Source organism: Ixodes scapularis, unplaced genomic scaffold (genome assembly GCF_016920785.2).
Source record: "Ixodes scapularis isolate PalLabHiFi unplaced genomic scaffold, ASM1692078v2 PGA_scaffold2__306_contigs__length_199485367, whole genome shotgun sequence".
In the NCBI taxonomy this organism is placed as follows: Eukaryota; Metazoa; Arthropoda; class Arachnida; order Ixodida; family Ixodidae; genus Ixodes; species Ixodes scapularis.
The window spans coordinates 38014431-38041989 of record NW_024609857.1 but is presented as its reverse complement, the minus strand read 5'-3'; the positions used below and the strand labels follow the sequence as shown (position 1 = coordinate 38041989).

Here is a 27559-nt window from a genome sequence, read left to right as displayed (position 1 = left end):
TATAACTTTATTATTCAATGCAAAATGTATTTTTGTTTTTACACAGTATCTCTAGCTTCTTATTGGTCAGTTTTATTTTGAGCTTCGAGGTGCCAGTTACAAATAATGGGAATGCTAGATAGTTGCGCGTGAACGTTATTAGCTCATTGAATGTGAATTGGCTGACACACTGAGAAGCCTTATAGGCCTTTTTCGCATCAGGACGTACGCGAAGTCCCAACGCGCCAGTCTAACAATGGATTCCAACGTGTAAGTACCCCACCATTTCAAATCGGGTACCGCCCGTTAGTTGACGGTTGGCAGTGGTCGTCGTAGCCTCTTTTTAACTATTCGTGTTTTAAAGAACACATTGGCTGGTGGCACGCCTCCCATGCTCTTTTGGATGATGCCTGATAAGTCCCTAGTTCAAACACAACTGTCTAGCGCATGAACCTGTTAAGGCTGACCGGTGCTGACATTTAGAACATGCGAAGAGTTCACTCCTTTTCTGAGCGTTTGAAGCTCTTTGAGGTGAGGTTTACTGAAGTGCACTAAGAAGTCTAGGTATTTCATCAATCTGATTCACAAAACCATCAAGCTACTTGTGGCCCCGAGACAGCTTTTCTCGGGCAGGGGCGTCCGGTGTGGGCCTTTAACCTCCCTCCTGGGGGTTAAATAAATGTTATAGTTACTTCTTCCGCTTTTTGTGGCGTTTCGAATGCTTCGTAAAACGTCCTCCTTTCTTCGGCCCGGTCTGTGTGATGTCACCATGCAGTGTCGACATGTCCCGTCATGTGTCGGCGGACTTTCAAAAGACTGGACACGAGCTGGTGAGCCTGTGGAAGGAAATAGGCATCTCTGAGGATGAAATCATCGACCGCCTCAACAAGCTCAGAGACCATCTGCGGCGGCTCCTGGGCGACAGCCTCGCGGGGGAGGTGGAAATGCGGGACCGCCTCCTCAAGAACATCGAGGAGTATGACTCCGAACTCGCCGTGCTGACGCGCGAGCTTCAAATCGATGCAGCGAAGGTAAGTTTGCAGTCGGGCCATCGTCTCGTCCGGAGTTGTGCCCTAAAAAAAGAATTGTTTTGTAATTGTAAAGAAACTATGCATTGTCGAACGCTACGTTTTAGGCCAAATTTAGCTCTAGTGACCCGAACCAGGTGCCATATTTTCAGCACGAGCCACTGCCTTATTCGACCGTTCTTAACGATTTTCAGAGGTTGCTGACAAAGACCACAAATATGTGGAGCTGAATTATGCAAACTACCGAGAACGACTGCCCATTTTTCCATTAGAAGTTTCAGAAAGTCACAAACTTTTGGGCAAGAGAACAGTTCTGAAACCTTCACATTTGGTTTGGACCGCTGCCCCTAGATTTGGAGGGAGACGTGCTGTAATACCAAGGTCGGTCAGCGTGAGCATGCGTCGCCAGTAAAAGGATGTTGGCTCAATGCCTAGAGCATTACTTTTGTTGGCCTTCTGAGCTGCTTGGCCACTGGCGTATAGCATTCATGAACTGGAACAAATTTTTTTGGCCACATGTTCATTGGTGCGAGAGAATCTGCAAGGTAAACTCCTTCATTCCAAGGCCAGGGATTTGCTGCCTTCTGTGTAGCCATTCTAATTTGGGTGGCTTGTTAGGTGGCAACTCTCCCAGCTTTTTAGTTTCACAGACATCGTCAAGAATGCCTGCTATACTCTTTCGCTCCAAAGCTGTCGGTGCGGTGGAAACTACAGGCTTGTCGGACTAGCCGTGCGTCTTTTGCCACTGGGTCACGCAATGAAAGGGAGGCAGCTGGTTGGTCCCACAAGCACAAAGGTTGTTGCTCTGCTCCAATCTATGTGCTTGCTATCTATTCGCACTATCTACTTAAGGGCGAACAGAGTTGCAAGGGAATTGCATGCTGCTTCCAGAGCCTTGGAACACCTGAGACTTGGGAACAAAAAAAACTTCTAGGCGCTCGGGATGCTGAAAGTTCACCAGCTAGCCTGCACGTTGTGTTATTTTCATCGTACTATGCTTCTCTTGTTTTGTGGAATGTCAAAGTCTTGCTTTTCTTGCAAACGTGAAGCTTGCCTGGTTCTCCGTGACTTGCAAGCGTCCCTCGCATGATTGTGGGGCAATGAAAGATTGATAATTCTGAGATTGTGGTCGTATCATTAAATGGGCATTTCTAAGGGTGCAAAAATACCTAGCGCAAAATTCCGCCTAGCATGGGTTGACTGTTTCTGTCATGCTGATTTAAGAAGGAGTAGTTGGCGTAAATGCATCTTGTAAATGGTACTCTGAGGCCGAACTACACCACACTTTTGTGGCCTTGGAGTGCAAATCGGGTATACTGTATTTTTCGGTGTATACTCTGCGGTTCCTACATGTTTAAAAGCAGAAGTTTTACCCGATGCAAACTATCTGTAGGTGTTCACTACGCAACTATTTATTTTTCTATGTCGTTCACTGTGACAAGACTTGAAGGATTTTATGAATAGCGGAGTATATTAAAGGGACACTGACAGCTCCTAAAATTTTGGGAAAAGCCTGCCCAATCAATAGTTTCCTACAGCATTCCTACAACTGCTCGAAACTGGACTGGGGAGGAAGAATAAATATAGAGGAGGAGAGTCGGGGTGTCTAGCGACCGGGAAAACAGGGATTGGTCAGGGATATTGTCAAAAAGCGAGCCCCGTCAGAGAAAATGAGCCGGAAATGCCATTGAGTGCCCCAAGCATAGACTTGGGGGCAGTAAAATAGGCAATAAATTCTGCTTAAGAGCGGAGTGCGGGCTCTCCCCACCTGATGTAGCGTGTGCTACCCGATGCAAAGGAAACTGCCAACAAATCCAGTCCAAGCCTTGGATTGGATTGAGGACGCGACACTAGGCTAGATCCAGTTAGAGCGTCGTGTTTTCATCGTGTTTCCGGTAGTGGCCTCTTCACTGACGATCTCGGCAGCAAGAAATTGCTCGTTTTATCTGGACTGGACGAGCCCAAATATTTCGGAATATACAAGTTGGATTAAGCCCGTGCAAAATGATACTCAGTGCCCAATGCTCAATGCCTTGGGTTGTAATGGTCTTGTATATTTAACCACCTCTACAGTGGTCACGGAATTTCACCTGAACTTGTCAGGGAAAACCTGGAAAAGTCGGGGAATTTCAAAATATTAATTTACTAGACACCCTGTCATGTCCAACTTTGTCCCTTTCCGAATGCAGCCAGACAAGACCCTGTCCATTCTGGAGAGGGAGGAGCTCCTACGTGGCCAGGTGCACGAGTTAACAACCCTGAAGGTGTCGCGGCGGAGGAAGCTGAAGGGCCTGCGGGCGCAGGAGCGCCACCTGTGCACCCGCCTGGCAATGCCCCCGCACCAGCTGGACACCAGGGTGCCCTCTGAGAGCGAACTGCACGAGCTGGAGATGCACGTGCAGATGCTGAAGCAGGAACAGGTGGGGCACCTGCATTGCTTGGTTTGCACACAACCCTCTCGAGGCTGGCGCAGTAGAAGGGACGGTTCTATCACAAAATTCCGGTCCAAAATCTCGACGGATGCCGTGTTGAACTTTTGTCTTACGTTTTTTTACATGCAGAGGCATTGTTTGCCACCTCCCTTAAGCTTTTTCATGCCGTGATCCAATATGCCAGCCAGGGTAGTCGGGAACGTGTAATAGCATTCGCTGATACTGCGTGTACCACTCTTTATTCATACATGATCAAAAAGTTCACCTGTCGGCGGCCGACATTGCCCCGGCAGATGCTGTCAAAGTGACTCCGAAAGGAGAGAAAGTGAAGTATGCACCAACCACGATTAATCATACTTACAGAATTCTGTTGTCAACAGAGCCACTTGTCATGCTCGTGCGTTTCACCAATGCTAAGAACGACTGCAATAACTGAGCTGGTCACCACCGTTCCGGGACTCGGTCTACGCCCTGTAGTCAATGAAAATTTGAAAACCCATTGGAGCCTCGGACTTCAGCGCAAACTGTCTCGCGCGCAGCCAAAACCCGATGAGAGGCAGCAAGCGCATGCAGCGGGCAGAGCTTGTACTTGTTGCCAACTATAGACAATTCTTGGTGTGTAGAGTAAACTTTTGCAAGAAATTTATTGATGATAATGATTTTTGCGGTAGATTGAACCTGTGAGCAGTTGCGATGTATGTGCTATTAATGATCTGGCATGTCGGGCCTCCACCATTCGGGTCTTTCACCCACAGCTGTCTTCTGACTCGTTCGGTGCCTGGCCCTTGCAATGCCTTGGTCTGAATTAATGTGAAAGAAGAGACATAGTAGTGGCACTACCTGTGAATTTCTAATGATTATTGTAAATACTACAAGAAGTGTTCAAATATTAGTGTGGGCATTGAACGCTATGGAAGCAATCTTATTGCGATCGCATGTCTTAGCTATATAGGGGCTTGGCATTGCCTCATATAATATTGAAGTCTCATGTTTTTTTCTTAATTCCCCTGTTCCCATCGAACTTACCTTGAATTGTTTCTAGTGATTTCTTTGTTAGGAATCAATATGCCAATATAACATTCAAAAGATCATTAGCTCGTCATGTGTGCCGGCATACGTTGCTGATGACATAGAAGCTTGGTTTTAGTGACTTGTTTTTTTTTCCACTTTTAGCGATTTTGTGTAAACAAAACTGTCCTGTCTTGCATGAAAGAAGGTAAAAGCTCAATCTTTATTTGTACTGGCTGTTTTTTTGTTGTTTTTTTTTCCATTTGAGAAGCACTGAAGTGCAGTGTTTTCTGCCTCGTAATGCACTCTGTGTGTGGCACATACGCTAAGGTAAACATTATATTTTGAATACTCTTCTTTATCTGTTTCATACCCCCCTAGCCATCTATGGCCAAGGGGGCTAAGTACTAGTTGGGCGGAATGTAATAGACCAGTGTTTGAAATCCTAGCCCCCAGCAATAAAAATGGAAAATAATCTCAAATGCGGGCTCTTTGTGAAGAGGGGCTGCACATAAAACAAGATTATTTCTTTTTGCAGTGCTCTTGGCATCAATGTTGTTCTTGGAGCTTCGTGATTATGCATTTCTGAGGTTCTTGCACTGCAATATATGCGAAAGTTTCTAAAAAAAATGGAGTCTTGCAAAAAGCTCAGCCCGCCTACTGTGTCGTGGCATCGGCATAGAGAAGCATGGCAGTGGCCATGTAACGGAGCAAACGCTGGTCTATATGCTCTAATATTGCGCTTCACCTCACAATTTCTATGGAAATCTTCTTTTATTAATACTTTTACTGAAGAGATCCAAGGAACCTTGTTTCATAAGGCATGCCAGCTGAGATTTTCTGACCCTTTGACATTGAACCTCGATAATTTCTAGCGATTCTCGATAGGTTGCAATGCATTCTTCCCCATGCAGGATCGGCGGGAAACAAAGTACCACAACCTGCGTGCCGAGGTGCTTGCACTCGTGGAGGAACTCTCGGCGGCTCCCGAAGGTTCCTTCCAGGAGAAGGTCGTAGACAGCGATCCTGCCAGCTTCGGGCTCTCGACGAGTAGCCTAGCTGCTGTGGCAGCCTACCTGGACGAGGTATGTTGAGTCTGTAGGATACGTCAAAAGGGACTCTAAGGAATTCGCTGTATGTTATACAGTTGAACCTCGATTTAACGAAGTCCTTTTTTGAGCCGGGGATTTCGTTGAACCGTGAGGCTTTTGTGGACACCAGCTGTGCTTCCCGACCCCAACGAGTCGCTGTGATCCTGTACTTGATTGTGCGTCTTCGACGTGGGCGTTTATTGCTTCTGTTACAGCTCAAGTCCCTGCATGCCGCACGGGTCGCCGAGTGCACGCAGCTGCGACAGAGCATCTCGGAGTTCTGGAACCGGCTGGAGGTTCCCCAGGACCAGCAGGAAGCCTTCACCTCGAAGCACACCGGTCTGGGGGATGACGTCGTTGCTGCGGTATGTCGTGGGCCCTGCCTTCGTTTTGGGCAGTGTGTGGCAGTCTTTGTGACAGCGCCTTTTTGAGCACAGTGTTGGGATTGTTCGTGGGTCACAGTTCAGTGTTCTTTATTGTACCAGTCTTTTCAGAAAGATGTCCAGATCGAACATAGAGCTAGATGACAGGAACCTCTTTTGCCCAATAAAATGTGAAAATTTACCATACACTAATATACAAGGTACAAAAGTTATCCTCAAACTTGGATTTTTAGGCGCTTTATCGGTGCCTTGGCGATTCCTTGCCTCAATTAAGTTTGTAAGCTTTGCTAACACGTGTCTTGCGTGCAAAATCACTCTGCTATTTTAGACGTAGACCACTGCCAGTGCTTGGCAAAATGCGTGCCAGTGATGAAATTGCCTCGACGTTCACTCTTCATTTGCTCTCTTCCTTGTTCCTTGCAGCTCAAGAGCGAAGTGGCCCGCTGCGAGGTGTTGAAGCGGGAGCGCCTTCAGGAGTTCATTCAGAAGGTCATCGCGGAGCTCCTCGAGATGTACACAAAGTGTGGCGTTCCGGAGCGCAAGGCTCGCCTCGAAGGAGCTTGTGAAGCCGAAGGTGGGTTGGCCTGCTGCTATAGTCGATGACAGGTCAAGAAGGAAGTGGAAGCTTCTCCCACCTCTTTCCACTTTAGCAGAACCAATACTGGAGAGGTCACCTCCTTGCCAGCGTTTGCTCTGCTATAGTGGAAACGGGTGGGAGGAGCTTCCACTTCCTTCTTGACCTGTCACCGACTAGTAGTATCGGATCGAGGCTTTTGGGCATGTCGCCAAGTTGCCTTGTAACTAAGTTGTCTTGTTCCACCAACACTTGCCTCATATATGAAACTAATATAATCATATAATGCAACTTTTTTTTTTTGTGTGTGTATGTGTTACTGCTAGCTTTCTTATGACTTCTTGGGATAGTGCATTTCTGACTTTGTTTTGTCACGGCTAATATGGTATCGCGGCGACGCTATACTCGGACATCGTGACTCTGAGTCAAATCTATGGCTTATGGTTCAAATCCTGGCTGAGCTGCCAGAAATTTGATGTAAGCTTATCGCGGTGGTGCCGTGCAACATAGATTTCTATTGCATATCCAAAGAGCCTCATGGGATCAAAATTAATTTTCGGTGCTTTCCTGGGGCATGCCAGATGCCCGTTGTATGTCTGGCACGTAAAACCTCTTAATTTTATTATAGTATGTGCACTTTGCTTATGGGCATAGGCTGCATCAAGCACACGATTTAAAGCAGTGCTCCGGCAAAATTTGTCGCCGATTTGCTTCAAATTTGCTTGCACTTAATAAAGGACACATGCAAAGGAAAAACATTTTTTTTTAGACAGCTTAGATGAAAAAAGGATGTCATAAAACGATTTTACAACAAAGAAAAAAAAATTTTAGAGCTATATTTACGGCGCTATACAAATTTGTAGTTGGCGCTCGTGGGAGCCACCGGGGGTCACGTGGTTTGCTCGCGCGCCGCCGCGATGCGTCGCCACCGCACGCTGATCGCTGAACGAATGCCGCTTCAACGCGTTTCTCTACGACGCCGTCGCCGCCGCCCCACAAGTTCGTCTGCTTCGGGGCGCCGCCGCCGTCGTCTAGACGGCGCACAGGTCTATCACGTCTGCTTGCGCTTTTTCAGGAGTTTCCTTTGGGCTCTAAAAGTTACTTATTCATCTTAGTTTTTGATATACTTCCAACAAAAATGAATAAGTTACTTTTAGAGGCCATAGGAAGCTTCCAAAAGTGCGCAAGCACCACATGACAGATATGGGCCCGTCACGTGATAAACAAGGGCCACTTTTCCGCGGCGGAGCTCGAGCTGCCTATTGCTAATGTTTACACGACATTGATGTCGCAGCAAGATGTCTGACCAGTAGAGCTGCAAGTTTGTTTCTGTTTTATCATGTTTGTACGGTTAAAAATGATGTAGAGGTTTTGGTGAAATTAACCTGCTGCTATAGACTCGGTTTCTTGCACTCTTTCAGAGAATGTGGTTACATGAAAACATTCAAATTGATGCCGGAGCTCTCCTCTGAGCTCGTGCCGGCAAAACAAAGACATGAGCAAAATGCGGCATTTTTGGAATGCCTACTTGACTACTGGAAAGTGCGAGACAATTTGAATGATGAGAATAATCCCTGGAGAAGGGGAACAAGAGGGACAAAGCACAAACACAAATCTTTGCCCCTTTGCATTAAATTGCATTATAAATACAATTTGAATGTTGGTTTTGGCGTTGCCTTCATTGGTTGGGTAGCTCGGAAAACGGCCGGGGTTCCCCTCTAAAGTATTCCTCGGCGTTCCCGCAGCTTGCACCGAGGAGCATCTGAAGTCCCTCGAGGCGGAGTTGACCGCTGCCAAGAGGTTCTACGACCAGAACACTGCCATCCTGGAGAAAGTGGAGCGCCGCGAGGTTCTCTGGGGCCGCCTCCTCGAGTTTGAGAGCAAGGCGAGGGATCCGGGGCGCTTCAACAACCGCGGAGGAGGGCTGCTGCTCGAAGAGCGGGAGCGCAAGCGGCTCGAGAAAGAGCTGCCCCGGGTGAGTCGGCCTTCGCAGGCGTCTGCGCAGTCTTTGAATTGCTGCTGTTGTACTACAATGCCTAGAGCGCGTCCCTGCCCATTGGCGTTGCCCCATCCTCGAATGGGGGTCCTTCGATCTCCCCCCGATGATGTCGCGGGAGCGTCGTGGCATTGCCAGCCTTTATCTTGGTGGTGGCGCAGTGGAGGGGGTGGGGACGCGGCAGTTGCTTGTTCGACTGCGGGTTGCTGTCCGGCTTGACTGTTTATGGAAGCCCCTGCAGCCAGCAGTTGGGATGCTGCGACAACCGTGACACTCTCATTTGCCCTTACTCTTTTCCGGAGCATCTACGACAAACTGAGATCGCGACATCGGACAGTGTGACATGCTGGCTCCTGCGGCGTCATTTGTGGCCACTTCAGGACCAGTTTCGATGCATAGGCTAGATGGAACTGTAAGCACGCCACTGAAAGGCGCTTTCCAGGCTCCGTAGGGACACTCTCGCCAAGTCTTGAACGCTTTTGGGCAGGTTGATTTCTTCTGTCATGATGGGAGGTGCCGGGGTTTTCGAAGTAGCTTGGCATTTCCTATGGGTACAAAGGAGGGAAGGAACTTGCGGCGCATTGTAAGCGTAAAGAGTTGGTGAATTAATTTTGTTGACTTGCTAACTTGGTAGTAGATATAGTATTTTAAGTTTAGTTCTTTTGTACAGTGCATGTTGCCAGTTTTTTCATTTCCAAATTCGGCAAAGACTAAGCTGAGGCCTTAAAAAGGATTTCGCCACTTCTCACTTTAATTAACTCTGGCATTTCTAGAGCCCAAAATGTGTGGCAACCCTGTTGTTGCACCCCATTATTTTGACATTGCGGACATCGTTAGAGGTCTTGCGCAGAATACTTTTATGCAAGGTTGAATCATTCCAGATTCTTTCTTTCTTAAAGGGCCATAACTTGGTCGAGGAGTCTAGACCAGCTACTCTCCTTTCACCTTGAAGCCGAGGCTGCAGCCACCAAAGCTGCAAGTGCAAGCTGGCCTAAACTCGTGGCTTTTGGGGTGCGACTTTCTTTCATGAGCGCTCGTTTTACGGTAGAATGTTTCAGAGCACCGATATTGTGCTTGTGGCTTTGGCTGCAGTTTCATCTCAAGAGTGAATGGAGTAGAGTTATTCCGAAAGCTTTGTGCACTCTGCACTTTCACTGTTGGCTCCACTCGCCGCGGAGCAGCTTCGGTCGAGGCCTTGTGTATGACGGGTTTCACTTCCAATTCTGCCCCTTCAGCTGGGCCGGGAGATACTGGAACACATTGAGGCGCACGAGGCCGATGGCTCCAGCCTCTTCCTGGAGTGGAGTGCCGCCTTCAAGGAGCACCTGGATGCCCAATACGCCAGCTACCAGGAGGACAAGGAGAATGAGCGCCTGGCCAGGGTGCGAGCATCTTCTTCGCATTGATTGTTTTGTTAAGGTCCCTGCTTAAAGAACAAAATGCTAATAAGTCGCACCGTTGTATAAGACTCGCACATTCCTTACAAGAAACTGGGAAAAGAAAAGCTGAAGCGCTTTAAGACGTACGAGTTGGGAGCAGACTTTTATAGCTTTTTGTCCCGTGAATTCATATTGTTTACCTTGGGCAGAAGTAAATGTAAACTGCATTTATTTGGGAAAATATGTGCAGCGATTGCAGCCGGTCTCCTCTCTGCCGCCTGTTGTCTGTCCCGTGCATTGCAACGTTGTAGTCGGCATCCCCGCACCAGCTTAATGGCGAACAAGGGTCGTCCGACTTCACCCCCGACGTCGCTTTTGCTAGTTTTTCTCTCCGCTCTCGCGCTTTCCTACCCTCTGCGCGCTGCAAGGGTAGGTCTGCGTCGAAGTTTTAATTGGCTATTACGACGCTGCTACAGATCAAAAGAAAACTGTACTACTATGTTCCAATTTGAGGATCTCTCCAGCTTCCCTTTAGCACTTGTTTGTACACTCAGGTTTGCTTAGGGCCTGGAACTGCATTTGACTAGAGCAAAGGATTTGTGGTATTTGCTGCAAGATAAGACATAACATATATACTATTAATGAGAGATGATTATTTTCTTTTATGCCAATAAAATAGGGTGATGCGTGAAAAAAAAAAATCTATGGAAATGACGAGTGTTCCATGACAACTCTATAACAGCTCCATTGCGTTCTCTTGTCGTAATAGATTGCGAGGAGTTTTACTCCTGGTAAGCTAGTTTAGTAGATTGCGAGGAAGGTAGTACTTTTGGCGGTACTTTGACACCTTGTCCCTCGTGGCGTCTAGGGTATCCTGCTCACCTCGCTTGTGCTCCTTTTTTCAGGAAGCGCGTCGCAATATGTCGGGGTCCTCTAGGAGCGCCAAGAGGGGAATCTCCCCCGCAGCCCACCCGTCCAAGATGGCCCGCACGGCCACGGCCAGCGCATCCTTGGCCAGCCTTCGGCCGGGCACTTCTGCCTTGGCCTCGCCCCGGTCTGCCATGAAGAGGGGCAAGGTCATCTCGGCACGCCGGAGGTCTATCAGGGTGAGCGACGTCGTCCTCGAAGTACACGAGTCTGTTATGCAATGGGACTGCAATGTGGCACTGATCATGGTGAAACATTGTGCTTAGTGCCACAGCACAAATTTTTTTGTAGTTATTACACATAGAGATGCCAGCCATTGACTCGCCCAATTGCTTTGCGGGGAAGTAGGCGCTCCAGATTCCTTGAGGTGTGCCAAAGAATACCATAAAATGATTTTGCATTTTCGAATGGATTAGAAAAAGTAACGGGACGCTCGAGCACATCCGATGATTTCCGTCTGTCAAGGAAACTCGGCTCGCCTTTGTGAGCCCTTGGCAGTTTTCGTTTTGTGGGATGGGAGCGAGTAAGATTGCTATCTGCCATGATGTCCCATTTCTCTGCTCGTAACTTTGCGAACATCCGATGTTTGGATCTGCTCGATCGGAAATACGCACAACAGAGTCAGCATATTTGTGCGCATGTTCTACTGCAGTCTCATTTGTATTTTGAATTCTTTCAACGGGCAGAGTTGCACCCTCTATGTGCGTCTCATTTTGTTGAGGTGCTTTTTGGAGCTATTAAAACTTGGTTGCAAACGGTCTGTTCACTTCAGACACTGCAACACAGAAGCATTTTTTGATACAGCCCTCAACTCCATTAAACATACCAGCAGAATTTTGTGGAGTCCGTTTGCCTTCCATGGGTTGCAGTCATTAATGTTGGCACAAGTGCACATATCATACTGGCTTATGCACCATTTGTAAGTGTGCATTCTGGTAGCCTGTTGCACTTGCCAAAAGGTATGGTTCAGATAGTGGCTTTAACCAGTAGTACTTGCTTTTCAGAGGGCAGCCAAGGAGACTCCAAGTGGGGCCTCTTCTACGGCGAGACGCCAGCCTGGGGACAGCACCTTCTCCACCTCTGCTGCTAGCCTGGTTTCCTACAGAGGCTTCACGGTATGTTCCCTTCATTCCCTCAAAATATAAAACAAGCAGTTGCCCAATATCGCGAGACAATGGACCCTTTGTGATACGCCATCGGGCAACATTGGACGGTGCCATTTCTTCGGCACTGAGCTCTCGATTGAATCTGCCCTCGTCGAACGCCAACTCGGCACTCGTTTTCGATGAGAGCCGAACGCTGTTGTAGCCCTTGTATCCAATCCATGCTCGCAATATGCACCCGAACAATGGTGGACTTAGATAATTGATGCTGCACCTAGTACTAGATGGTGCGCGCTCTTGAAGAGAGCCATTTTCAAAGGGGATCATTTTTTTTGTTTTGTTATATTTTGGTACATTTGGGGACATAGTGCTGGGTTGGTGTGTTCCTGAAACATGCAGCTGCATGATTGACACTCGCTGACTCAGTAGTGGCAGATTTGTGCAGCTGTTGCTCGGTTTTTAACAAGGGTCTATTGCAAATAAATTTGAGCTGGGACACTTGCTGGAGTCTCCTTTTTATAGACAGTAGTTTAGGCACTGAACTTGATGCAGTTGGCATAAACATATTGCTACTTTTAGATGTTATTTTGTCGTAATGTTGATTCCCTGAGTGCATCCAGGCACCAAACGAGACTCTAAAGTTTAGTGTTTGGCATTTTCTCTGGCAGCACTTCGTTGATGCAGTTTACATGAGCATGTTTTATCCTTATTCAGGCCACCAACTTTAGCGGTAAAATTTGATGCAAGTTCATACCCTGCCTTACTTATAAAGGCAAAAAAGTGCCGATGTCGTGTTCATGCCAACTCTGTCGTGCATTGCATACCTATGGACAAGTGTGTGAACAGACTGGCTGCAAGTTTGTCTGCATCTCGCCATAGACTGTTTCTATGTCAAACTTTTGTTTCTGGTACAAACTGGCACCGCAGCCGGGTTTGATAACCGGGCTCTACTGTATACATCAAGGGGCTTTGAAGCCGAGCGTCTGCTACTAACAGATGGACTGGGCCCGAGTTAGAAATATATATATATATATATATATATATATATATATATATATATATATATATATATATATATATATATATATATATATATATATATATATATATATATATATATATATATATATATATATATATATCGGTGTGAATCGAAAAAAATACGGGTTCGGTTACGGTTCAGGTTTAGGTAAATTTATTTTGTTCCGGTTCGACTGATTCGATCCGCGAACCGGTTCGGGGTGCTGAACTGGTTCGCGAACCGGTTCGGAAATTATAAATGACAAATTGCAACATCAAAATAAATTACAAATAAAACATCAAAATAAATTACAAATAAAACATCTGAAATCAGCACATACGAAACGGGATACATCGTAGTGTAAGGCTCAGGGATTTCTACCATGAATGGTTTCTTTATGTGCGGTCAAAGGTTACCTCACCGACGTTTACGCATTCGAACTTCATCTAATTGGGTCCGACGCAGTAGCTGTAAAATCCGTGACCTCCTTACAAACCCACTTACAAGTAGAACTCGCTAACTATCCCGCCACCTCGGCGTGTAAGCAATTGAAGGAACAGTGGGGAGAAAATACAGCTTTCTTTATTTGAACTAGCCTTCGGTAACTCAAATTAGACCCTTCAAGAAGTTTTTATTAAGCAAGATACGGAATATGAAAAACACTTCACCGAACGCAATGCCAGAAGGACGTAATAGGATAAATATTAAAATAGAAGAGTTGGCTGTCTCACAAATATGTTAGCTTCTAAGTGCCTATACGAAACCGGCTGCATTATTATCGAACTCCACAGCCTTTTCTTTTATCATTCCGATGGAAGCAAGCTTCAAGAACTCGCGCGTTCTAGAAACGTGTTATGAAATGAGCACACAGCAGCATTTAGGATTTACGAGATTGTAGGAAAATGAAATCCCGTGACGCGATTTTTTTTTTTTTTTTTTCACAGCCTTTCAATTTTTTTTTTTTTCCGTGCAAGCCGCGACCAGCACAATACTGGTTCCTATGTCAAGATTCATGGATGCAGCGTTTGTCAAGATTCATGGATGCAGCGTTTATATTCCTAAGACTGAGTGGAGAAGAAAAATATGTAAGCGAGGTGTGTGTCAGTTGACGGCACGCGTGGCCGAACCGTTTTGACATGAGCCTGTAACCGTTATTTTTTTTCCGGTTCAGTTCCGGTTCGGGTTCATCGCGATAACAATATAACTGTTCGGGTTCAGTTCCGGAAAAAATACTGGTTCGGTTCCGGTTTTCGGTTTGGTTCGACACCCTGATATATATATATATATATATATATAGTATAGACCACTTACAACGTAACCGCTTATAGTGCAGGACCGGGTATAACGCGGTTTTTTTAAACCACCGGTTCGTCTCCCATAGAACTCCATGTAATTACATACCGCTTAAAATGCAGGCGCGCGAAGGGAAATACCGGTTATGGTGCGGTTTCTGGCACAGCCCGCCGGCCGCGCCGACGACCGGAGCAGCGAGCGCGCTTCCCTGTGCGACACTAGATAACGGCGCTGACGGCGCGAGCAGCAAGCGGCACTCGCCTGGCAGTTGCTCCAGAGCCGAGTTGCTCGAAGAAGCGGAGCGAAAGGCTTCAGTTGCCATAGCGACGGAGGGACGCACGCAAGTGTCGTTCACGTGCGTGCGTCCCTCCGCTGCGTTGGAAACAAACAACCGCAGCGACAGACCAATCGCAGGTCGAGGAGAAGTGTTGCGCGCGTTACATGCCGGTCGCAGGCCGGCTGCTGCGGCTGCTTCTATCCGCAAACACGGCGTCGGTTGTGATCGTCGTCGTAGACGGCGTTCATCTCATCGTTCCGCGTAAAAGCGCTATCCTTGACTGTGAATTTTCGTTGTGTGTCGCTATGATAACCCAGCACGTACTAGAAGGGAAGATCCACCTACTCGTGCGGCGATGTCGTGGCGGCGATGTCGTGGCGGCGCTCTCAAGACGGCAGAAACGCCCGTGTCGTCGTGTTTGTTTACTTCGACTACAGTGGTGCTTTCTAAGCATTTGTGTTTTCGAACATCGCCCGGATTTCTTATTTGGAGCAGTTCATGCCTGTGCTCAAGTTGAAGGTATTACTGGCGCGTACCGTGTGAAGGATGCGAATTTTCACGCGTTTTCATCTCCGGAGAAAAGTGATTAGGGTTAGCAATCCTGAACGCTAGCAACGTCCGTCCGCAACCCGCGACGCCGTTAAAAGGCTGCGCCAGGCAAAAGCTGCTCATTTCTTTCAAAATGTGTAACACACTTGAGACAGAACTGTACTAGTCAGGTGAAATAAAGACTTTCCTCAAACTAAGCTTTATTTTTCATCTAACCTAAAATAAATTCTTTTCACAAGTGTAAGTTGTCTCATGGCATGTATTTTGGCCTGAAAAATTGATGTTTTGGTTATAGTGCGGTACCGCTTATAGTGCGGATTTTCGCGACTCCCGCGACATACGTTATATGCGGTCTACACTGTATATATATGTGCATGCATGCATGCATGCCTCAAGTCATCTTCACCTTCTTCCTTCATCATCAGGCCACCATTAGTATAGCCCATATGCCATTTTTCAGATGATGGTGATCAGTGGCCAGACTGAATTCCGATAATCCCAGAGTTTTTCCCGACACACATTGTTGGACGCCCCTGTGTAGAAGTGGTATCCATAACGTTCTTACTGATCCGTGCCACCTCTATACGTGGTGTGGTGTTGAAACAAATGGCTACCGCCAATATTGCTAGATGGGATTTTGAAAAGGGTCTGGTGTAGCGAATTCTTAGCCCGAGGCTGTCACACATTGCCGACCTCTGTTTTGGATGAATTTGAGACGAGGAGACGGGGAGTTGATAATGGTCAGTGAGGAGCCCTTTCATTTCGTTTGCAGGCGACCCTGCGAGACCCAAACAAGGTCTTAACCAGCAGTGTGCTGGAGGGCCCTGCGGCAGACAAATAGCCCGCTCTCAAAATCTCTTGTCTGTTTTCGTCCCTCCCGGGTCACCCATCTGCTCAGGCGGGGCTCAACTCGGAAAAGAGGCGCCCTTCGACGCGAAGCACACTGCTGCCCTTCACCGAGCCCTGGAAGTCGTCTTTCAAGTGTGAACGCACCCTGTCTGTGGCCAAGGCCGGACGACGCCTCCAGTTCTGATCGCTGGCATTGGAAGATTTTTTTATACTTATCCTATTTTTGCAAGACAGGACATTGATGGTTTTTCTCAATATTTTAGAAATACCTTTGATTTTAAAGTCTTGCTGATGGTGCATTTTTTTTTTTCTTTAGCAAGACTTACTCTTTAAGCACCATTTTATTGAACAATTTTTTTTTTTAATTGACAATTTTGAAAGAAGTGACCAGGGTCATGTGACACCATATCGGTTTACCATTAAAGTCCTGCCGATTGTGCTTAAGTTGTTTTTTATCCTTAATGAAACAGAGCAATCTTTAGTTTATTTGATGCAGTCCTTTTTTTTTTTTTTCTCTAACCTGCGCTTTAACTTTTTCGGATTTTAATACGTTGCAGATGTCTTTATTCTTGTTTTTTAGCGAGAGCCAACCTGCGGGCACCAATATTTTGGCAAAGGAAACATTTAAAAAAAATTGACCAGGGTCATGCGCCAGCTATAGTCTTGATGATTGTGCTTGGGTTGTCCTACTCCTCTTTGAAAGAGCAAGAGTTAGGTGGCCTTAGTTTATTTGGAACAGTTTCCATTTTTTATGTGCATGTATATGTTTATGGTTTAACTTTTATTGCCACGATCAACTTATTGCTGGTTAATGTCGTCTAACAGTATAGTCGGTTACAGGTTAGGAAAAGTTTTCGAGGAAAAGGAAGGCTGAGGAGGAGGAAGCAGATTGAATACTGGAGAGAGGTTTCCTTCCTCTTCAGCATTCCGTTTTGCTTCCTCCTCCCCAGCCCTCCTTTTCCTCGAATACTTTTCTTAATCTGTTTTGTTATGGCATTTATATTTATTTCGTGAACTACGAAAGACAGTTTCATTTGTGCAAAATGCTCTTCCACCAGTGATGTTTTGAGTGTTTCCATCAGGTAGTTTGTGTTTGTTCCATACTGTATGCATTTAAAGCGAGCGACTTTCGGTTTATGCGTGGAGACCGGCATGTACTTGGTTCCTGTGGCAACTTTTTTATCGACTTTTATGGGCCAGAGATTTGATTCTGTACATTCTGTAAATTTCTCTGCAATAAAGTAATTACATGGCTTGTTTTGCCACCCACTTGTCCAGTTTCCTCTCCTGTTCGTCCACAAAGCACTTTCCAAATATTTCTAGGAACAGAAGTTCCCCCAAGCTACAAACTCGCTGCGCCAACCCTGCCCCGAAGTTACCAAGTGTTTTTTCCAGATTAATTACTGCCTTGGTAGATCAGAGCCATCCATTGATGCATATCAAACACTCGTAGTATGTGCATTATTTGTTGCAAGGTTCGTAAATGTTTGCATTGCGTTATTGCATCAATTCTGATACCAGGAGGGGTTCTTTAGCTTCCAGACCAGAGGTTTGATCAACATTTAGGAACCCCTTGTCTACACCAGAGTGAATTCAATATGTGACACTTTGGCAGTTGCTGTTTAAAGTGTACCTGGAGAGTTACTTTTAATGAACAAGGACAAATCCAATTACTTTTAAGTTTTAACGTACATAATGATGCCGTGGTTTGGTTCGTATGGAACACGTCATTGTTTTATTTGGCGCTGCTGAAGAATAATAAAAAGAATCGCAGGAGGGCACTTAAGACTACTTACGTGTAGGAATACAAAAGGGCATTCGTACACGCTGCGCACCCTGCTGTCCTCTGCAGAGGCCAGCCAGGCCTCTGTGCCAGGAAGAGGGCTTCTCTGTGGGGCTGCGTTCCTTGGAACGGTGACGTGTCGCAGCCAATGGGAAGTTATTGCTCGTTTCAATTGGCCAAAATTTAGGTGCAGTTTTTCGCCGTTGCAGACGCCAGCTACTCTCCATGGGACAGTTAATGCTTTCGCATTATGTTGCATGTTTATGCAGTCGGAAGTTAGAAGGCCTCAATGGGCATTTGGCGTCTCGGCTGTAGACGAGCAATTTAGTCAGTGCAGTGCGACCGCAAACCGATCAATGCTCGTGCAGATCGAGACTGGCAGGGGTGGGGAATTGAACCCAGGATCCCCGTGTTCTACAGCGCGAGCTTTTACTCCACATGCTCCGAGCTGGTGTGCGCTAGACCATTCAGCCACCGATCCCCCCCCCCCATCAAATGGGAAACACGAACATAGTTTCGGGATTTTAAGAGCCAAGCTCTGAGGTACCCAAACTTGGGAATTCTGAAAATTATAAGTTGCTTGCCCGATTTGACCGGACAAGTGCCCTGGCCTAGATTAACGGTTTTCAGTGGAAGTAAGGTGGGCGCTTCCCCTGAACTTTACGGTAGTGAAATATCAAAACTAAAGCTAAATTAGAGATTGCGGCTCGCTGAACACAGAAATACAGAGCCATTAGTAGAGGCTAGAGATTAGCAAGATAATCGCAATATTTAATACTTTAAACAAAATATATAAACAATGGCCACCTGGGAACCAGCTCACAAACCAGTGTGCAGATGGCAAACATCCAGTAGAAGCTATAGGAAATGCACCACTGCCGTTTTTGCTCAGTTTTTAATATTTTATCACCTCAGACTTTTGCAAAACTATGTTCAAATGCTTAATTTCAGGTATGTACATTTGGACTTCGAATTTTGCAAGGAGTTCCAAATGTGTTGGTCCTTACGTCCCCACCCTGCTAAGGAGGATACAAGCATGCCCGAGTAGAATACAATTGTAGATCACAAAAGAATTCGCCTACATAAACCTCCTGCCGTGTTCCCCGTGCCTTTCAAGCTCCACATTACGACATGCCACACCACTATGAGCCACGATAGTCAATCAAGCATTGCACACGCCTTCATGCTCTGCCAGACAGGAGGGGTAAACGGCATGCCCATTTGGTGGTTCAGTATTTGCAGCTCCAGCCCGCCACTTGCCCTCTGGTGAACGAACAAAGAACCGGAGTGGGGACGGTGGCAGGGACTATCGGCCCCGATGCCGCTGCTGCTGCCACATAATTTTGGTCGGCATGTTTGTGCATCAAGCAGTTGTAATGAAAACAAAAAAGCATGTTAAACTAGGTACGATTTTGTTTCTCTTCGCAACCTTTTTAAGATCAACATGCTCGTTTTCTCATTAAAAATTAAAACAGCGCAAGGACACGGACACGAAGGTAAACGAATGAGGCGCAGATTTACAACTGAAGTGCGGAAAATTGGCACCGACTTGCATCATTGAAACACAGAAAATTGGAAGATTAGGGGAAAACTGTTGAGTCAGGGCGCTCCTTCACTATCTTTATCCGAAAAGGAATGCTGCTTTCTGTGGCGCCATCTATGTGGAGCACTACAAACTCTCACTCCGGGTGGGTGACCGGTGCGACCAGTTAAACTGACGGAGATGGTTTCTCGTGGATTTTCAATGAAGGACTGTCGTGCTCTCGGTTTATTTTGCGCACTCTCCCATAGAGTTCAATGCAAATTCGATTCATATCTTTTTCTTCTCGCCGCAGCGCCATCTGTCGCAAATCGGCGGTACACAATCCGGTAGGCTTCTATGGGCCGTTTCCCCACCTGTCTACCTTGCACCGTGGTCGAGACCAATTATCACGAAGTCAACATCAATGAGAAATCGCTTCGCTATTTTGTTATCAACGACTTCGGTTAACGAAGTGCAAAAGGGAATGAGAAATTGTGATCGCTTCGCTGTAGCCGCCATTTCGTTATAACCGGTCTCGACAGTACAAGCCTCAGCACCAAACACAGCATTGGGGTTACAGGCACAACAGTCAGCCTTTAGAAATCCCGGCCTCCATGCTCTGGCTGATTGCATCCACTTGCTGTGCACAAGGCACCCAAGTATTGTCCAAGGTAGGCAGCTCACCCTGGAGGGATAACTGAAGCTTATAATTATGGAGTTAAGAGACAGCAGTGAAGACGGGAAAGTAGTCTCAAAGAAGCTTCTTCCCCTCGTTCACAATAGTCAGGGATAAGCAGTATTACAAATACAAGTTTCAAATACTTTGTGTATTTAATTACAAACTGGGTAATGTATTTGACGTGTATTTAAATACTAAAACATAGGTATTTTAAATACAATTTTGTGGGGGAAAATATATCCATCAAATTTATTGTCACTGTCCAAAGCAGGAAGAAAACTATGTTCTGCACTGAATGCAGTCTCTCAATCAAGTACAAGCGTTTAGTGACCGATTACGGTGCTAGTCCAGGGCAAGTATAGTGACGAAATGGACATTCACAGGCAGACTGGCTAAATAAGTGCCTGCAACAACTTGTGATGCTTTCCATCCATATTTTTGCCTGAAACATTCTAAATGCGTGGATCGTCCAGATTTTCGTAATTGGTGCGAGTGGCAACAATAAACAATTCTCTAGCTAGTGCTGCGCGTCTTGGTCGTCTCGGTCCTTTGTTGGTCTATACAAAAATGCAATCGACAAAAAAAGCTGCTTGCTTTCTACTTTTTTCACCTATTATGTCCAAGCCGATTACATTTTTTTTTTTTTCTGATTACATTTCCATTGCGTTACTAGAGCCTTGCACACACTCCCGAGTATGCGATGCAAAATTAATACGATACCCAGAAACCCGTTGCAGGTGCCCTGAAGTCGCCAACGCAAATTTTGAGGAATGCATTTGGAAAAGTATTTGGAGGAGACCAAATACATTTGGTTGTATTTGTATCTTGTACTTAAATGCTTTTTTGGAAATGTAATTAAATAAATTTTTGACGAAGTATTTTGTATTTGTATTTCGATACATATTTGCATGTATTTGAGCAGCTCAAAAAATGTTCAGTACTCTGGGAACGTTCAGCAGCCCTATAACCATGTGCAAGAATATGAACAGACTAGCGATCACTGCAGCTTGCCAACAGTAATAATACTATCTGACGAGCTCATCCTGGCAAGTTACATTCACCAAGCTTCAATGCCAAACACAAGCACCGCTACATAGTAAAGAAAAGTGCACAAGAAATGTACTATCCAGCTCTCGGATGAAGGAGACACATGCCACCTGGTGCCCTCCCAGCAACTTTATTACTGAACAGGTGATCATCACGCCCGGTAGCCATAGCTCTGAATCACTTTCTGCATTGGCTCTATCTGCTTCGCTAGCTGAACCTTGGCTTCGGCAAACAGTTTCTGCAAGCAAAAAGGAAAACAGTGTCATACACCACTCTCCAAAAATCCTTTTACTCAAACTATCCAATTATTCTCAGTGAAAGTTTGACATCACAGCAGATCAAACAATGTAGGTATGTAAGCATCATGGAAAAACGAAATGATAAGGCAAAGAGATGTTCCCGGGTACTGACCACATTCACACTAAACAAAAATGTACCATAGGCATAAAATTAAATCTGCAGCTGGAACACGTGGCCTTTGATGCATGCTGAGCTACCCATACCTGTACAAATCCTTATAACATGAGCGACAATGTACTGAAGGCAATGCAGCTTGCATTGAAGGCCACACATTCCGGCGTTGCTTTTTGTGCCCCATAGTACACACATCCTGATAACATGACTGACATAATATTGGAACTAAATAGGATGCAAAGTTGCATGCAATGCTGCTATTGGCGATCATACTGAATACGTCTAAAATGCAAACCACACGCCGCGATGCAGCCGCAAGCACTTCTAACTTTGATCGCAGTACCCACTAAAAGGAAGACTTTGGAATGTCAGGCCAGCACCCCATGAGCATCCAGGAACCCTACGAGATGGTGCCACAAAAGTGCCTACCCTGTCCCTCTTCTTGTCCTTGTAGTACAGGGCTGCCTTGGCTTTCCTCTTCATTTCCAAGGACTCGATGACGTTCTGGTACTTCCAGCCCACCTCGTGGCCCAGACGGCCCAGGGTGCAGTACTGGGCAGAGCACAAGGAGGACGCACGTCAGACTCCACAATAGCAAGCAACCAGATCGAGGAGCCGTGCCAAGGCCCATCAGTTCGAGCATTGGTTTCACGGCCAAATGGCTCAAAGTAGGTAAGGTTTACTACTCATCCCAAAAGCACTCAAAAGGCTGGAACTAGCTACCGAGGCAACACATCCTACGGGCACAGTTCGTAAATGTAGCCTTCCGTGCAAAATGCTGGCAGTAAAGGCGCACAAACGAAACGAATGCAGAGCAGCTACCTAATCGCAGTGATGGCGGGAGACCACCAGCACTGGATTTTGTTCAAATACCTGTCCACACACCCCTTTAATCACTTGAGTTGTCTTAATGAAGCACGGTCATAGCAATAGCTATGACTGTCTCGGAGCTGTCGGGTGACAGCTCCCAAACGAAAGGCGGTAGTTCAAAATTTTTGTCTTCACTATTGGCAGCCAGCATGGGGCAGTGCTCGTCCTCACTAGACTCTGGTTCAATTGACAAGGACACGGTGGAATGCCATCAGGTAGCCGACACTCAAGATACAGCACTAAGCCATCGCCACCTACGGCTGGAGACAAGAATACAGCAGAAGCTGCACCTCCAGGAAACGCCAGGCTTTGGCTTATCATTTTCATTTGCAAACGACCACTTCCATAGAAAGCTGTAATACTCCTCTTATCTCCACAAACAAAAGCCAAATCCATCGTACTCGAGACATCAACCACAGCAAGCGTTTGGCTAATCATGGAAGGCCTATCGCGACGATGCTTTTGGTCGTGCACGTTGCCAATAGTAGATGCTGGTTTGGGTTGCCGAAGTGGTTCCAGCCCAATTGGACGAAGAGCAGAGGAGGGTTGGGCACCTTTCGCCTGGGGTTGAGCCGGAGGACCCGCAGGGCCGAGGGCACCACCATGCGCTTCTTGCGGTCGTACGGGGGAGGCACGCCCTCGAACATCTTGAGCCTGTCCAGGGCCAGGGCGCCCCGCTTGGTCTTGTGGGGCACCATGCCCCGCACCGTGCGCCAGAGGATCTTGCTCGGGGCACGGAAGTGGTACGGCCCACGCTTGGGGTTCACATTGCAGCGCTTGCGCAGGAACGACAGGTACTTCACTGTAACACAATGCACGAGGCAATGTCAAGGCAAGCTCCATGGGAAGGAGGAGCCTACCCACATCAAGAGATCCAAACACAAATCTGTTGATACATTAGAAGCCTAAGCATATGCTAATACCCTGTGGGGACCACGTGTTTCCCGTCTCCCTATCTAGGCCTAGCACGAGCAGGCCGTGGGAGCGTTATGGCGACGTCATCCCGGATACGGGGGTAAGGCCGCATTCCTCGAAGAGGGCGTGTCTTCCCTCGCCCTTTTGGGTGAAAGTGCCTCCGGCGCACCCTTCGGAAATGATTGTGGACGCGGCCCATCTGCGGGATAAGCCACACTACCTACCCCGGGCGCGTCCACTTTCCGCTGGCTAGATAAGCGGCCGCGAACGGCGGCCCTGACTCTCGTCGGGGAAGGCTCTGGGCCACGGAGCCTCGTTCTTTTTGGAGCTTTCCCCTTTCCACGATTCTGCCTAATGCGGCAGCGTGGGCCCCCTCCAGGTGAATCTGTCTAATGCGACAGCGCCGACCTTTTTCCGTTCTTTTCTTTTATTAGTTTGGCCGACGGGCACAGCGTGGTGGCACAACAGCCAAATAAACCCGCTTCTTCAGTATCTTTGTGTTTTGGAGTGAATCCTCTCCTCGGAGTCCACGGCAGCCTCCGGACGGACCCGGCCGTAGCAGTCCTCTACATCGAGCTACGGAGTGGGATCGACCTCGTGGTGCAGCAAGGCAAGTCGAATCCCACAACCCTTACATAATTGCACTAGAAAAAGAAAAAGGCGCCTCTAAAAGCCTCCAAAGATGCAGCACTGGGCTGCATGTATCAAGGTTCAGCAAAGTTTACTCTGATGAGAGTTCAGTGTCACTTGAATACCTTGTGACATATTTGTGGTAATATCTTGGTGCTCTCCAAAGCATGCAATCAAATGAAAAAAAAAAAATTTTACGCGGTGAATGATGTTGACTGGAGCGAAGCTCTGGTGGTGCATGTCTGCGTAGACTGAGCCGCAGCATGCCGAGCCTTTCGTTCGTTTTCATCCATGTCATGGTGCAATCAAATACTCAAGTGCGTATATAACCACGTTCCATACCACACATTCTCTTTCTGACATCGGTGAAAACGAACGAAAGGCTTGGCATGCTGCGGCTCACAGTCTACACAGACAAGCACCACCAGAGCTTCGCCCCAATCAACATCATTCACCACGTGGAGATGCGGTTTCCCGCCCCCTACACAAGCACGGGAGCATGTGCACCCGACGGCGGACGGACATGGCTAACCCCTAAGGAGCTTCGCCCCTAAAAAAAAAAAGAGGCTTTAGTGAGATTGAATGAATTTTACTAAGCAGCACTGGCATGAAGCTGTACTCAGTCACCCTACGATGGACTATCGCATTTGATAGAGTACGCTGCACCTCTTCTATCTTGGCTTTAATCAGCCATTTTGGTGCCGAAAAAGATATGGTGGAAGGGGGATGCGAACCCCAGTCTCCGCAGACACGCCATGGATTACTACCGAAGTTCGGACGCACCCCAGATCGGAACGCGCTACCTGAAATTACGGCGCGAGACATGGTTGTATAAAAAAACAATACTAATTGTGCCGCAAAACCCTGTAAACTAAAGATTTCAAAAAGCATCATGTGCCTCCCATTGTACTAATTTCCAATAAAGGTTCCTACAATAACAGCTTTTTTTTTGTTTATCATTACACAAAAACATGCTTTCTACGCTTATGGTGACCACAGTAAAAAACAAAGCTTGAGCCACCATCTTGGCACCTCAAGCCTGGGAGTTTTGGTACTCTGGGAACATTTTGTGACTTTAGCAGTAGCCATATAAAGCAACTTTCATGTTTTCACTCGTTGCTAAAGGGTGGTGCTGTTATCGTTTTTAGCTTAAAGACCCTCAATGTGTTCGCATTTGTCTTGCAAGTGCCGTCAAATGCGCCAGTACACGAGGCCAGTGCCTCGAGCAGCCCTTAGAAGAAAAATGTCTGAAAAACATTGAATTGAGCGGCACCTGGGAAGCAAATGGCGGTGGAGCACCCGCTTGCTGCACGAATCTTGCACGTTTCCACAACAATGGTTGGCGGTACTTGTAAAAAAACATCAAGGGGCTTTAATTTAGCTCTGTCTCGGTAGATGCCAGCGACTCAGATTTTCACGGCGAGTTTCCCAACTGAGTGCCTAATGGTGAATTCCACTCGTAGATCTGGAGCGCTTTCCAAAATCCGCGAGGGAGGCAAAATTCCGCTCCGTGGGACCCGCTCCGAATCGACGAGGGGAAGATAAACTTGCATTTTTGGAGCGACCTCCCCCACACCCCTTCCCCCTCCGCCGTACAAAATGGCAGCTGCTCGAACTTGACCAGCCCACCAACGCCTCAGCCGGCTGATCTGTCCGACGACCAGTGACGACCGTCACTGCTTAGCTGCAGAAGTAACACGCGACACAGGCCGGGCGAAATTATACACGGCGCCCATGTCACAAATAACGAAGACTTCCGCGTTCGGCTCCGTCACACACCTTTCGGCTGCCTCGAAGCGGCGGGGCACGGACAGCGATTGCCAGCGGTGGAGTTCAGATTTGTAGTAGGACTTTAATAAACACAAAGGTAAGAAACCATCACTTGCGCGGTCGTTGCCTAACCACTTCTTGCTTTATTTCACGGTAAAACGCCGACGGAATGCAGTGTAAAAAGGTAAACAATCACTGGCTGCAGAATGAATAGGCTTAACCTTGCGTCTGCCTCCGGCTTTTCTGTCGTTCTTCCTCTCACGATCACAGATGTCAGCGCTTACGATTTGCCACGCTCCACATTCCCGGTTTTTTATCCCTGATCTACGCGAGGTAGAAGCGTTCGAGCCGTCACAATCAAGAGTAAACAACCAACGCACCCAAACAGAACCAACTCCACGACTCGACCGGCCCGCTAATCTCTACAACCTCGCCAGGCATGCGCACCACCGATTTAGACGGAAATCACGTGGGCCACTCTGTCAACTTCCGGAGAGATCTGTGAAATCCCACAGAGCAAGTTCGGCGGAGTTTGGGGCGCTCCGTGGAGCGGGCGCTGCCAGAGATCTGCGAGCGGAAGATGACCAACTTGAGCCAGATCTGCAAGCGGAATATGCGCGCTCCAAATGGAGCGCTTGAGATCTGCGAGCGGAATTCACCATAAGTAACGTTGGGTGAGACGGAGTATAGTACCATTTTTGCGATGAATTAAACTTCAGAATACTCCTGCACACCAGTTTCATTATGCAATTTGCTTCCTTCAACTCGCTCAAGTTGGTGAAAAAAGAAAACCAGGCGAACACTTGCTAGTTTAGGGGGGTAAGAAAAAAAAAAAAAGGAAAGATAAAGGAGCAGTGTAGGGGCACTTACGTTTACTCCTGAAGAAACTGCCCGAGATGCAGATGCCTTCGCATCGCACCACAACCACGCGCTGGCCTGCAAAGCAAGAAGCAAACCATTCCTGAAAGCACAACTCAGACAGAAACAAAAGTAAGAAAAAGAAACATTGCACTCTCAGATGGTGATGCATGATACGGGTATAATCACACAGCTTCATACCGGTGGATGGGATAGTTTATCATCATGTTAAAGACTTGTGGAGGTTGAATGATTGCTACAAAAAGGACTCACCGTGGAGGAGTGTCTTTGCGATCAATGCCGAGAGACGGCCAAGGAGATGGCCTTGGCCGTCGATGATAATAGGCTGGAAAAATTCGAAGAAAGTTAGATCGAGAACTCTTGATCCATGACAGCACAGCCCTAAACAGTGGTGCGGCAAGTTTTACAATCACATTTAATCCGAATAAAACTCATGTGCCAATGATGTAGCCGAACACTTTACTCGGGAAACTCTGCCGTTCGCCAGCAAGGTATTGCGAGCTGGGATTTCAAATTCTCGCTGCTAATCGAAGCCGGCAATTCGACATTTCGCAGGGTAGGCCTAGCTAACACTGCCATGTGTAGCCGCGACAAGTTCGTTTTTAAGAGTTTTGGGAGCGGCCCTTAAGACTGGCATGCCTAAAAATATATATTACCAGCAGAATCAAATTCGCTGGGTAACATTCATTACGCCGAAAATGTGAGGAGGTGGTTTCTTGAACACATGATCTTGCTACATAGGCACCGCCACGTGAGAAGCACACTGGTAGAATTGTTAAATTACGCCGCAAAGAGATCGGCTTAAAAGTCAGGACGAGCGGTTACTGTCAGTACAGTCATGCGAATAAAACATTTCGTAAAACAAGGTTCACTGTAAGTTATAAAGGAGGACAAAATTAGGAAGACGCATACCTTGCTCGAGATACCAGTCATGATGACCGGAAAAAGAAAGACCGCGACGGGGTTCTCCGCGGAAGAGGCATGTCTTTTTCGTTGCCAGACGGTCTTTGCTTGTTTTCGTACTTCGTAAAATAAAAGCGCGTTTTGCTTTATACGCCTCACTTACTTCATAAATACTTCATATTATATATCTTTTATTGTCGTAAAATGTTATATTATAATATAATTTAAATTTTATACGAGACGGTATAAAACATTTTA

General features: G+C 46.9%; 2 protein-coding genes across 3 annotated transcripts; one reads left to right on the top strand and one right to left on the bottom strand.

Moving 5' to 3' along the window:
- The first annotated feature begins 45 nt into the window (after positions 1–45).
- LOC8053618 (protein regulator of cytokinesis 1) lies at positions 46–17158 on the top strand. Of its 2 annotated transcripts, none has more exons than XM_029982361.4 (11): positions 46–249; positions 755–1010; positions 3197–3427; positions 5362–5532; positions 5754–5903; positions 6345–6495; positions 8241–8470; positions 9727–9873; positions 10776–10976; positions 11802–11912; positions 15939–17158. In XM_029982361.4, exons 1-11 carry the CDS (start codon positions 236–238, stop codon positions 16071–16073), a joined length of 1797 nt encoding a protein of 598 aa, XP_029838221.3. In that variant the 5' UTR covers positions 46–235; the 3' UTR covers positions 16074–17158. The 2 variants fall into 2 exon arrangements, with proteins under 2 accessions (XP_029838221.3, XP_029838222.3); XM_029982362.4 differs by having other exon boundaries at positions 62–249; positions 15813–17158.
- A 3876-nt stretch (positions 17159–21034) lies between these two features.
- On the bottom strand, positions 21035–27411 carry LOC8053619 (60S ribosomal protein L13a). Its single transcript, XM_002436237.4, has 6 exons — positions 27311–27411; positions 26651–26723; positions 26390–26455; positions 22759–23006; positions 21764–21886; positions 21035–21158 (listed from the first exon to the last, which is right to left on the bottom strand). The coding sequence occupies exons 1-6, from the start codon at positions 27329–27331 to the stop codon at positions 21072–21074; spliced, it is 618 nt and encodes a 205-aa protein (XP_002436282.1). The 5' UTR covers positions 27332–27411; the 3' UTR covers positions 21035–21071.
- Between the last annotated feature and the right edge of the window lie 148 nt (positions 27412–27559).